At 37.4% G+C, this 13,211-nt stretch overlaps 1 protein-coding gene across 1 annotated transcript in view; it reads right to left on the reverse strand.

Annotated features, from left to right (window-relative positions):
- Positions 1–6,016: 6,016 nt before the first annotated feature.
- Positions 6,017–13,211, reverse strand: part of LURAP1L (leucine rich adaptor protein 1 like) — a 39,888-nt gene continuing 32,693 nt past the window's right edge. Inside the window, exon 2 of the mRNA XM_077148188.1 lies at positions 6,017–6,738. Coding sequence (XP_077004303.1) covers positions 6,364–6,738 — 375 coding nt within the window. The 3' untranslated portion in view covers positions 6,017–6,363. The remainder of the gene's footprint in view (positions 6,739–13,211) is intronic.

Raw genomic sequence — 13,211 nt, forward strand, 5'->3', positions numbered from 1 at the left:
CCCATCTCTATTTTTGGCTTCTGCTGAGATGGCTGAGAAGACGTGTGAGGCATGTGCTTAATCTCTTCAAAGAGAGTTTCTGTGGCAGAGTATTCTAACCTGTTGATCCTCCTGAGGCATTAGTAAAAAGGTCATCCAACCACAGCCTTGCTTTCTCTCCAGAGCATGCTTTCCTCATGGTGGATCTCCTGATGTTGGCATCTTTTGCAATCTGAATGGACTGAAAATTTCCCAATTCATCCAGTCCTGGTTACTTTTTGGTTAAGTTCTTCCTTCAATTTCTCTCTTTCCTCTTGCATCATACTACAAACAGCCAGAAGAAGCCAAGCTATATCTTCAACATGTTACTTGGCAATCTCATCTAAATATTCAAGTTAATTGCTTAGACGTCTGCTTTCCACATAACTGTAGGACCCAGCTAAATTTTCTTCCAGTTTACAATCTTTTCTTTCAGAGCTTTCACCAATAATGCATTTAATGTCCTTTCTAACAGCAGTTTATAATGACTTAGACAGTATTAGTTTTCTCTACTATGGGCTTCACTTCCTTCTCAGTTTTCTGTAGTAGAGTCATTGACATCCAGATTTCTAGTAACAGTGTGTTTAAGTTTTTTCTATTAGGTTTCAAAACACTGCTCCAGCCCATTACTCAAATTCAAAGCCACATTCACATTTTTATTTGTTGCAGCAGAACCTCACTTCCAGGAACTAAAATCTGTATAAATGTCTTACTGATGCTCTCCCAGCAGACTTATAGTCGGTTGTACTACAAAATTACTACAATTAGTACAAACTGAGTGGCTCATAATAATATAAATTTATTATCTTACAGATTAGAAATTCAAAATTGGCATTTTGGGCTAAAACGAAGGTGTCAGCAGGGCTGCTTCCTTAAGGAAGTTCTAGGGTAGATCTGTTTCCTTGTTTTTTTCAGCTTCTTAAGGCCACTTGCATTTCATGACTCATGCCCACTTTCATCTCTAAAGCCAGCAATGTAATATCTTTAAATCTCTCCTTCCCTCCTTCTTTCCTCCTCCTCCTCTCTCTCTTATCCTGATACTCCTGTCTCCTTCTTTTTTGTTTTGTTAGAGAAGTTGTAGGTTTATAGAAAGACCATGCAGAAAATACAGGGTTCTCATGTGTCTATCCCCATTTTTTTTTTAACATTTTGCATTAGTATGGTACCTTTGTTTACAACTGATGAGACATCATTATTACAATTGTACTATTAACTATATACTCCATAATTTACATTAGGTTCCACTATCTGTGTTGTGCAGTCCTATGGCATTTTTTTTTCTTTTTTAAATTTTTGTACTAGCAACATTTACATCACCTAAAATTTACCCTTTTAAACACGTTCAGATATATAATTCAGTGTTGATAATTACATTCACAATGTTGTGTTACCATCATCATTAAACATTAGCAAATCTTTTCTCTCACCCCAAACAAAAACTCTGCACCAATTAAGAATTAACTCCCCGTTCCCTGCCCTCGCCCTGTCTCTAGTAACCTGCATTTTAGTTTCTGACTCTGAATTTGCTTGCTCTAATTCTTTCATATCAGCGAGATCCTATAATATTTGTCCTTTTGTGTCTGGCTTATTGCAAGAACCTTTGTGATTACATTGGGCTCATCCAGATGATCCATAATAGTGCTTGCATCTCAAGATCCTTAATCACACCTTCAAAGACCCTTTTACCATTTAAGGTAATATAGTTCCAAGTTCTGGGGATTAACACATAGGCATTATTCTGCCTACCAGAGGTGCCTACTGGACAAGTGAGTTCTTAGAGGGCAGGATTCACACCTTTCTCATCTTTGCATCACCAGAACCTAGCGTGGTTACAGCCTGGCACATGGAAGTCAGTCAGCAATTATTTAAAAATTGCTTTAGTCAAAAACTATTTATTGTCAAAAATATTTATTATGACAGACGCTGATCTAGGTGCTAGAGTTGTAGGGCGATGAACAAAACAAATATCTTGTTCTCATAGACCTAGCATTCCAGTGTAGGGAGCCTGGGAAGTACATGCACAAAAATGTGCATTAGATGGTGATCAGGGCTCTGAAGAAAAATAAGCCATGGTGGAAAGGACAGAGAGTGTCAGGGCAACTCGGAAAGAAGGTCTCTCAGAAAAGGTGACATCTGATTGGAGACCAAGAAGAACTGGGAAATCAAGACTTATGTACATCTGAGAGATGCACATTCCAGGAAGAGGAAATGTTAAGGGCAGAAACTCTGAAATATGAACATGCTTAGATTTTGAGACTTTTGAGGTATGACAAGGATGTAAGGCTGTACAATAAGAGAGTGACAGAATAGTACAGGATGAAGTCAGGCTAACAGAAAGGTGACAGATTACATTGGATTTTGTAGTTGATGGTAAGGATATGAGTTATTTTCTGAAGGAGATGGTTATCCATTACAGGGTTTAAACAGAGGCTGACAAAATCGGACTAGTATATTGAAAGACTACTCTGACTGTTATGCTGAGTACTCACTGTGGGAAAGTAAGGGTGGAAACAAGGAGACAAGATAGGATCATAGCAATAGCCCCAGAGAGAAGTGATGGTGACCTGGATTAGAGTGGTAGCCGTGGTGAGAATCTGTAGCACTGTGAACTATTTCTAAAGTGGAGGGGCAGGCCGCAGTGACTCAGCAGGCAGAATTCTTGCCTGCTATGCCAGAGACTCGGGTTTGAGTTCTGGTACCTTCCCATGCAGAAAATGAATAAATAAATAAAGTGAAACTCTCAGGAATTGTAGAATAGATTGGGTATGCAGTGCATAATCAAGAAAAACATCAAGAATTGGCCTGAGAATTGAAGAGTATAGGCACCATCTATTGAAATGGAGAAGACTGCAAAAGAAAAGCAAGAATTCAGTTTTGGATATGTTTCAATTGAGATGCCTATCTGACATCAAGTGGAGATGCTATGGGGGCAGATGATATGAGAAACGGGAGCCCATGGGATTGACCTAGGATGGAGATAAATATTTAGGAATCAATAACATATAGATAGGGCAGGCAACAGTGACTCAGTGGCAGAGTTCTCGCCTGCCATGTTGGAGACCCAGTTCAATTCTTGGTTCCTGCCCACGAAAAAATAGCACATAGATGACATTTAAACTAGTGAAACTGGATAAAATCCCCAAGGGGAGCCATTTTAGATGTGAAGTTGTGCCAAAATTCAGTCCAGGGGCACTCTTGCATTTGGATGTCAGGAATATGAGAAGAAACCAGCAGCGGAATCTGAGAATGAGAAGGCAGTGTGGAATGAGGGGACCCGAAAGGGGGTGGTGTCCTAGAAACCAAGTGAAGGCAGTACTTCAAGAAGGAAGGAGTGATCAAATGTGTCAACTGTTGCTGCTATGTCGAGTAACATGAGGACCACACAATTATCATTTATTTTGGCATCACAGAGATGATTATGTTTTTAAATTGGAGATACAAATATCTGATTAAAGTTATCTGGGTGGGGGGGCACTCCAAGTGCCTTTATAATTCACCAGTGACAAGGAATCTCTGTTGCATTACTAAATGCTGACAAATGCTTAAAACTTTATGTTATACAATTTGGGGTTGACTACTAGAACAAATCTTAGAGTTTCATTGAAGTTTAGTAAAGGCTTCTCAATTGGTCATCAAGATTTCCTCTATTTACAAACACTAAAAATGTTTGCACTGGCTATAATTTGTCTAAATTTCTTACTTCAAATTGTTTTCCTCCCATTAAAAAATAGACAAGTCCATAAAAATGGATTAATGTAATTGAGGAAAATTCCATTTTCTCTGGAAAACTACAACTTAGCTCAGTCAAAATAGTTTGAAGGGCATTTTTTCTTTAACTTTTACCCCAGTTCTTTGGTGCTGACAGAGATCAAATATCAATCAAATGCTCCAGGTCAAAGAACAGTTATGGGAATTCTTTAGCTGGAAGTGAGACACTGATGTGTTCCTTCTCTTGAGACCAAGGATATGCTAGAAATGAATGTTGTTTAACTGTATTTTGCACTGCTCTTAGGAAAGTCAACTATTGAAACACTATTGGCTTATGTGTGACTCTACATATTTAAATCATAGAACCTGTATTTACTATCTTTTGCAAAGAAAAATGGAATATGGAACATACAACAAACAGAAATTCTTAAAGCTAATAAACATTTTCAAGTATTCTGCCAATATTCATTAGTTTCCTTAAAATATACTGTATAGGTGACATCTATCCCCCAACCTCTCCCAACATATGGATTTTCTTTCCCTTTTTACATGTAAAATCCAGATTTGAAATTTGTAGAGGACATGGAATAGACAAAAGGTAGGGGAGGCTGTTTAGAAAAGAAGGGTATAAAAGATGGTACCAGTTTGAATTCACAGTGTAAGTTCACTACCTGAATCTTTGATCTGAGAAATCATTTTTCATATGCAAGCCCCATACTAGGCAAATTTGGGGTTTGGAGAATTTAGAATTTCCCTATACTCTTGCCATCTGCCCATGCCTCTCTTGTTGGGATGTTCTCCTTACAATGACAACAGTGATATTTGCTAACATATTTCATTAGCCTCTGTTTGAAATTCATCAGTCCTGGTTCTAAGATGTTTTCTCTTCTAGATCATAATGCAGGCTCTTGGATTTTAATCTGGTAAACAATCTGTGGCAACTCCAGCCAAAAAACAAACAAAATAACCAATAAACCATTCTTTACTAATTAAGTTGAAAGTAAAAGTAAGCAGAAAGTGGAAAACATGTTAGGAACATTGTGTGGCCAACTCCTTACTTCACCTAGAGGCATAAAACTGCCTCCAGACATATGATCCCAAGAAGGGACTCAAACGCAAAAGCTGGCTTACTATTTTCTTTTGTCATGGTCTTAAATTTGCTTTCTCATCGACATTTAATTATTCAGTTCCAAATAGGTACTAAAGGGGCTTTTGATTTTGCTACTGTTATGAATCAGATAGACATAAATTGAAATCCCAGCCTCAGCACTTATTTGGGAGATTTGACCCAGTTACCTACTTTTTAAGGGCCTTTGTTCTCTCAACCATAAAAAGGTGATCACATCATGAGACTGTTCTGATGAAGATTAAATCAAACAATTTTTGGAAAGGACTAATGCAAAATATAGGCCTTGGTATGTTTTAATTGGCAATTAATATGTGTCCTGGAAACAATTAATTTGGAAAATGTGTAAGAAGTTAGTCATAAGAAAGGAAATATTGGGCTCACTCCTTGAATATATGGACATTTGTGAGTTACCAATAGGAAACCTTTTTGATTCATATTTTAAATTGTTTAGTGCACAAGCTAATATCATGGCAAAGAAAGTTTGAAATCTTAATTAAAAATTCCATCATTAGGAATAATTAAATAAAAAGAAACATAGAGGATTAATACCATGTCAAAACTAATGTTAATTCAGTACATGAATTATAATAATTTTGAATGTCATTTCAGAAAATTAAGAAATTATTAATTTATCTTGGGGTAAAAGAATATCATATTGTACTTCAAAAATGAATGAGACTGGTCCTTTACTATTTAGACATCTGTCCATCCATCCATCCATCCATCCATCCATATGTATGTATGTGTACATACATCTTATCAGAATTACAAGACAAGTAAATATCAGCAAAATCTTAACATACAATTAAATTTATGACATCTTCACTTTTAACCACTTTTGTATCTAATCTCAATTATTCTTTGAAATTTTGGAAAGTCATATGTATTTTCACACAAACTGCAGACAAAATGCTAATTTACAGAGTGAGCTCAGGGCTGAGATGAACATATTTTTTACAGTATAATTGGAAACCTCCAAATGACTTTTATGCTAGAAATGGTTGACTAACAGTAGTGTTTATTATACCCAAGGAACTTGTGTCCTAGAAATGATCCCTAAATTTCTTCCAAGTGTTTGTTCAACCTAATATGCAGGCAGTAATATACCTCAATATCTCCTAGAGGAGTAAACTTAATTATTTAAGAACACAAGCTACAAAATGAATTATCAGACTTTGGTTTATTGTAAAAGTTAGCAAAGTTTTTCTTGTAATCCCTGACCCCTTGCTCTGAAAACAAAAGCAAAAAATGAATTATTGCTTATTCTTTCCCCCTACTTTACTTGTGCCACTGTAAAAGAAGGGAGAAAAATCATTTTAATAAATAAAAATAGGGATGTAAGAGAGAAAAAGAAAACAGTTCAGATGAGAATTACTAGGACCAACAGAAATACCATTAAGCAATTTCAAAATAAGCTTCTTTAAAAAAAATCACACCAAAAATATAGCAGCAGAGAAGAAGGATAAATACAAGTAAATTGCACACCAGTCCCTGCAAAAAACTGGTAATTAGCCAAAGCAGTAGTACTCAGAATCCAGTTTAGGATGCTTGTGCAGTTCCTGTGAATCTTCTATTATGGAGCTGTCACTGAACTGGTCCAAGTCAGAAGGGGTTTGATGGCCTGGGACATCATCTGCCAGGGTGTCCAGATAGCTGCCCACGGAAATGCCATCCAGCCCATCACTGCCATTGTGTAGACTATTGTAGCTGCCACGTAAGGAGGTGCTCTGACTCTCCAGTAAACTGCACAGGCTGCCACTGAGACTGCTGCCTCGGCTGGTAATGGTGGCCTTTTCTTCAATCATCCACTTGATGGACTCAATGTTCTCATTGATGACAAGCAACTGGCGCATGAGCTTGACATCTGTGGCTCTGAGGTTAACCTGTAGAGGAAAGACATGGCAGTCAGTCAACATACTTGAAAGACCCACAATTCATCTGGATCCTGCCTGCTGAAGTCCACTATTTAAAATTCATAGAATAAAATATAAGTGCACTTGATCTCTGAATCTTTTTGAAAGTCTCTGACTGATGGAACCAACCATAATCAAAGAGCTCACTTCCTGTCAGATGCATTAGGCTTTAAAAGGGGTGATAAATCTCCCACTGCATCCCTGGCCCTAGCCAAGCTGCCTGGAAATACATTAAATGTCAAGTTTTCTACTAAAAAATTATTCTTTCCCTGACCTGATTAATAGTTTATGCACCTTCACTTGGAAATACCTATGTGGATGCTGAGAGGTGGGGAGAAGTGGAAGATGTAGAAATTAAGGAATCAAAATCATTAGCATTAGCATCATAGAAGCTACTATTTATTGACTGTTTATGTGTCAGGTATCATTATAAAAGCTCAACAGTTGTTAAAATCTAAAACAGTTCTATACTATAGACATAATATTTTTAGCCCCATTTTACATATGAGCAAACTGAAATCTGCAGAAAATAATTAAGTCTACAGCCACTGTGCTTTTTATGACTATGGGAACCTAACGATGAATTATGCTTTTAGTTTAAAAAAAAAATAACCAAATTGATCTATTATTCTTTTTTTGATCTAACATTCCTTGAGTTCAAAAGGGTGCTGATACACTAGGCTGATTTAATTTACAGCCTAGTAAACATGTACAGATATTTCTGTAAATATGATTATTTGCTTTAGTTATGTCAGGGGCTTCCAATCAAAATTGGATATGAGACTGTGGGGAGATCTCAGAACTTCTCTGTAAGTGTCCTGTAGTCATGCGGTCCTTCTGATAACTCTAAGTTACCTCCAAGAAATCTGCCTCCACAGACACAATATAGAATCTCTTTGTAGATCCTGCAGTTCAATGAGAACATTTGCTGACATCCAGGTGGTGGTTACGGAGTGGGCAAGAACTCTCATGATTGCCCCAGTTATTTATAATTGAATAGATATGAACCTTATAAATACTTTAGTCCCTGGACTGGCAGTGATGTTTGACCACTAGAGTTCCTAGATACACTTATTATGGTTTGAAAACGGATTCCTCTCCCTTCCATTGGAGTCTTAACCCAAGAGACAGGGCCACACTAATTCTCTCTTTAAAATCCAAGGTCACTTCAGATTTGTGGGTTTTTAGAATTATCAAAGGCACTCAGTTTTCAATGACTAGAACTAAAGACTCAAAGGGGCCTATTGTCTTCAAAAGTATGTATCATATTGTAAAAATATTTCCTGGTTGGGAGTTAATCCATAACTGAATGGGAACTTTATGATGAACAAACATTTGGCAAGATGGAATTTCTACTAATGACTCCAGTAGATGTAAGATTGGAGGTTTCAAAATTATAAAAATGTAAAGATAAAAAGCATAAAGTTTAACTTTAAAGCCCTTAGATTTATTAGGATATTAAAACAACTTGGATGGCTTCCTTATTGTCTCTGGAAAAAAACACCAAAAATAAATTGCAAAGAGGGTGACTGAAAATCATTTCTCTCTGAGGAGGAATACTTGAATAGAAGGATGTAAATTCAGTAAGTCTTCTTAAATAAGATGCTTCTCTCGTGTGGCCTCATCTCAGTGACCTTGCAATGACTTTGTGTGAGGTAGGAGACTTTCTGGCCCTCATTAAGTCCGAACTCTCCCACACACCCCACAAACCATCAAGATACTCAGACTCTTCAAGTTACAAGTAACTGAACAAATAGATATAAATCATGAACAATTTGCCTAGGCCCACTGAGAAGAAGCCTAGAACATCATTATGAGCCAAATTCTTGCAAAATTTTTTGGTTGGGTTATCTGTAGCTGATAAAATCCACTATGCCCTTTGAAAGCATTGTGCAATTATCAATGTGACCATTTGCCAGCAGCTCCCCAAATGAACCACAGCTGAATTTGCTCACATTCCCACCCAGTCCCATGAAGATACTTCTGCCCCTACCCAGAAAGCGTGTTCCCTTCTAATTCTTCTCACGTGAAATCCTTTACTCTTTTCCTCTCCAAATCCTCCACATTCTTCAAGTCCTACATCACCCATCAAGCACTACTTACTGACCCCAGTCTCCCCTGGTCCACTTAACTCTGGCCCACTTAACTCCTAAGTTACTTTCAGCTTGTATATTGTGATATATCTTAGGTCTGTATTGTCTTGTATTGCTACCTATTGTGGAGCCTTTAACTTTTTCTTCTTCTGAGCTGTAAGTTCCTTAAAGAAGCCACATTATACATTTCTTCCGTACCTTATTAGAAATAGTCATAGTTTTGGGATCAGTGAAAAATTCAACTCTCAAGATAGTAATAATACAAGTTCTCTGCAACTGCAAAATTTGAGGGTTAAAACACCCATAGAATAAATTTTTTGTGTGCAACTTTTGTCTGCATTACCCAGTGGCTGCGTCAATGAAATTTATTCAACTGTATTGAGCAATAAGAATAAAAGGGGAGTAGATGTATGAAGTAAACAAAGCTTCCTTTGACCATGAAATGATTCATTTAAATTGAAAGAAAAAATTCTTTTTTTTCTGAAAGCAAAACATTCACAGGCCATTGAACCACTGTTGGGGGTAAAAAAAATGATGAAATCAAGTCAGTTCGTGCCTGCTGATCTGGCTGATAATGATTACAGATTTGACGGTGTCTAACCCTGTGTCATCCCAGTGTCAGAGTAAACAGCTTCCCTCTGTGGGAGCGCCGGGCCAGCCAGTTCACACGGCTGCCAGTCCACACTGGGAGCAGGGGACCAAAACTCCAAGCAGACGGTACAGAGGGCGTCCGGTGGCGTGGTTTCCTCACTCTGCTTTCTCCTAGAACTAAAGAGTAGTTATGCTACCGATGAACCTTGAAAGTATGAGCAATCCATCAAAGAACTAAATTACAATGTTGCTTCTGTCTCTAGTAGCTGCCCCACCCTTACTCACTCCTATTCATTTCTTTCAGTCTTTATGAAGTCCAACCACCAATTAAGAAGAGATTAACTTTGTCCCAGCTTGAAAGTAATACTTTAATAAGGTCCACAGACTTTTCTCCATGGATACTGGAGAGTTGGAAGACCCTCCCTCATGGTGTCCCCTCCTTGGTGATGTCCTTCCTGATCGGTCATGGTATCCAATCCCCATGTCTAGTATTATGCTGCATTTTCATATTTTTGTTTCCTCTATGATATTTTTGACTAGTTGAAATCATGTTGCTCATTTGTTTACTTATTATTTACTGTCTTCCCATGAACATATTAGTGCCACAGAATGCAGGGGACTTGGTCCATTTTGGTCACCACTCTATGCCCAAGACCTAGAAGGGCACTTGGCACATAGTAGGTGCTCAGTTACTATTGGGTAAATGCCCGAATTGCCAACTTTACTTCAGACTGAACTCTTCATCAGGAACACCTCTCCTTTGAGCTTTGCTTTAGATCAGTGAAATGTCCCTTGAGAGGAAAGGATGAGATAATTTCAGCATTGATGCATTCCCAGAGATAATTCCATTTCCATTCATTCACAGAATTCACACACTGAGTAACTGGTGCAAGGTTATTCCTATCTTGAATTTACAGATTACGAGATACTATCTCTAAAAGGAAGTGGACTTCAAGGTGTGAGTCACACTCTAAACACTGCTCTGTTCAGAGGTGATAACTCAGCACTAGCACAGCACAGGTGTTCTGTAAACACATGGTGGAATGAAGTGAACAAAGGGAACAAACAAGACATTTTCCAAAAGAAGTGTGGTTTGAACTGACTGATTGAAAGAGATATGGATGACTTTCTCTTTTCTTCTTCCCTTCCATTCTGGTCCTGCAGTTATTGTTGTGTGGTTCATCTTCATACCTGACCTAAGTGTCTCATGCTTCAGGAGTGTGGCATACCAAAGCCTTTTTCCTTTTAGGTAATATACTGAAATTTTTTGCCTTTGCTTTTTGGCAGATGATGAACTGAGGCTATAGTAGACTTTGAAATGAGGTGAAAGAGAAAATATTCTAAATAATAAAACTTTTCCAGATCTACATTTTCTTCCACAATTTGTTTCATATTGAAAGAATATGAAGGTTTTTATTCAGTATAATGAAACTCAAGAAGGAGAGAATATGATGGAATTTTCAATTAATCAGGGAGTTACTAAGTTTCTCTGGTGTTGTATGAGGAACACGGTACAGAGTTCCGGTCTGCCACTGCCCCCATCTACCCATATGACCTTTGGACAAAGTGGCCCAGCACTCAGGCCTTCAGTCTCCTTATACATAAAGAGGAATCATGCAGTTTGTTCTGCATTCCAGTGGACCATAGGACTCAGTAAAGCAGTTCTGTGAACAAAGACTAATTTCCACCCAATAACGAAAATTCAGTCCAAATGCGGAAACCATCTATCTCTGTATCTGCTTTTGTATTGAGGTTTCACTAAAAATGTTATTTGGAAATAAGATACTATAGATCAGATAATCTCATGCTTTCCTTTCATTTCAACATATTCTCTGATTCATTGTCATCCCTGTGACCATTTGATTACTAAATTGTTTCTGCTAAGAGAGAATTTTGCAGGCCACAAGAGAAAGAGTATAATCAATTTTGCTGCTCAGTAGCTCCAGCAAGATTTAGCTGGTGGAAACTCATTGCGAAAGCCAGAAGTTTGAGCTCTACATGAATTTTAATTACTTTATCAGAAATTGTGTGGTGATAATAATTTTTGCTCTCATCAGTGGGTTTAAATAAAAAATCATATTGTGCTCTGCTCTAAAACAAATGTGAATACCAACTTTAACACACCTACATAGGTCCTGAAATGTTCACATGAGCTGTTGAATTTATTTTCCAAATAGGGTCCTTTTTTCACTATATCTTGTCATAATGGAAGTTTGAAGAACAATATGTACTCTTATCTCTCAGAAAGTTCTCCCTCAATATTTTTACCTTTTATTTATGGCCATCTACCAAACAGATAAAAGCAGGCCATCTCCTACTTATGCATTCCTATTGCAAAATACACATGCTCCATAAGATAAGTCCCAAATGTCCAGCAAGCTGAAATATGAATTAGATGGGGGAAAAAGTTCTTTGTAAGTGCAAAACCATGTATGTACATGAGGGAAGGGGGAAAGAAGGAAAATAGATTAGAGTTACCCATCACTGTACTGCTTTTTCTCTACTCTCTAATTAGGAAAAAAAAATCAGCTTTGTTCAGATGTGTAACCAGTTGAAGAGAATTTAATTCTGGCAAGCCCTTTTAGCCATATTTATTTCCGAAATAAATAAATATACCTAAAAAAATGTAAGGGCACACACATGTACTAAATTGAAGAACTTTCATAAAGTTGCTTGGCATACTGTTTTTCCAGCAGTTTTCGTGTTCCCCTTGCATAACCTCCTTGAGTCCAAATTTACCACATTCTCAATTTGATTATCACAGAAAAATTTTGGCCTACCCATTCTTAAATTTCAGGGAGCTTTATTAATAGCCTTATTAATAAAGCACTCCTCTGTTTTCCCGGAGAATCCATTAGGATATTATAGTCTCTCTGCAGTCCGAGAAGACATTGTACATTTCCACAGTCTGCTTTTGGTTTGTAACATTGCAGGAGCAAAGTCGGCGGTCATTTACAAGTCAGTGCTGTTAGGCCAAAGCTTTCCCCACTTTCTCAGCCAATTCAAAATTTACAACAAAATTTGCTTCATAATTGAGCAACAGAAGATGCCATTTTTTAATCAGTCAGCTTTGTCTTTCTCCATTTATGTTGTTTATATGTGAAATGAAACAATAACTAAAACAATAACCAAAACTAAGAGTTCACTCTTTTCCCAAAACCTTATAGAAGAGTAATTTCCCCAAAGACTAAATTACTTACATAAAAACACTGTCATCAGCACAGCTGACGGATTGATGTTGTTTTGAAAAATTAGAAAGCTGCATCTGGTTTATTTGAAAAGGGACACACGTGACTTCCCTGAATCTTAACCATAAATTCCTGCCACCAGGCTTGCTTGCAAGTTCCATACGGTTTCTGCTAGTGAGTTCTGGGATGCCTAAAGTAGAACGTGCAGATTTTCCAGTCTCATTCCATCAGGCTCCAATTGATACTTAGATGCCTATGATGTCAGTTTCTTTTCCATGTTCTAATACAGTGAAAATTGTTTCCCTGAGTGCTTTTAACATACATATGCAAAATATAGTTTTGGCTTATGCAAGAGTCTATAAATCTCCTGAACCAAATTTAACAAAATATGGGACTTCCCTCAAGAATGCCCACAGTACTTACCCTGGGCCTGTAGCAGAGAGGCTTACATACATAAACCAGACAAGAAGGGTTCCTGTTAATTTATAAAGTTTTTGCATGTGCATTTTTCCAATTTAGAACAGAAAACAGTATTTTTACATGAAGACTAGGATTTGGGAATGTGCCCTCT

Source organism: Tamandua tetradactyla, chromosome 2, assembly GCF_023851605.1.
Source record: "Tamandua tetradactyla isolate mTamTet1 chromosome 2, mTamTet1.pri, whole genome shotgun sequence".
NCBI classification, from domain to species: domain Eukaryota; kingdom Metazoa; phylum Chordata; class Mammalia; order Pilosa; family Myrmecophagidae; genus Tamandua; species Tamandua tetradactyla.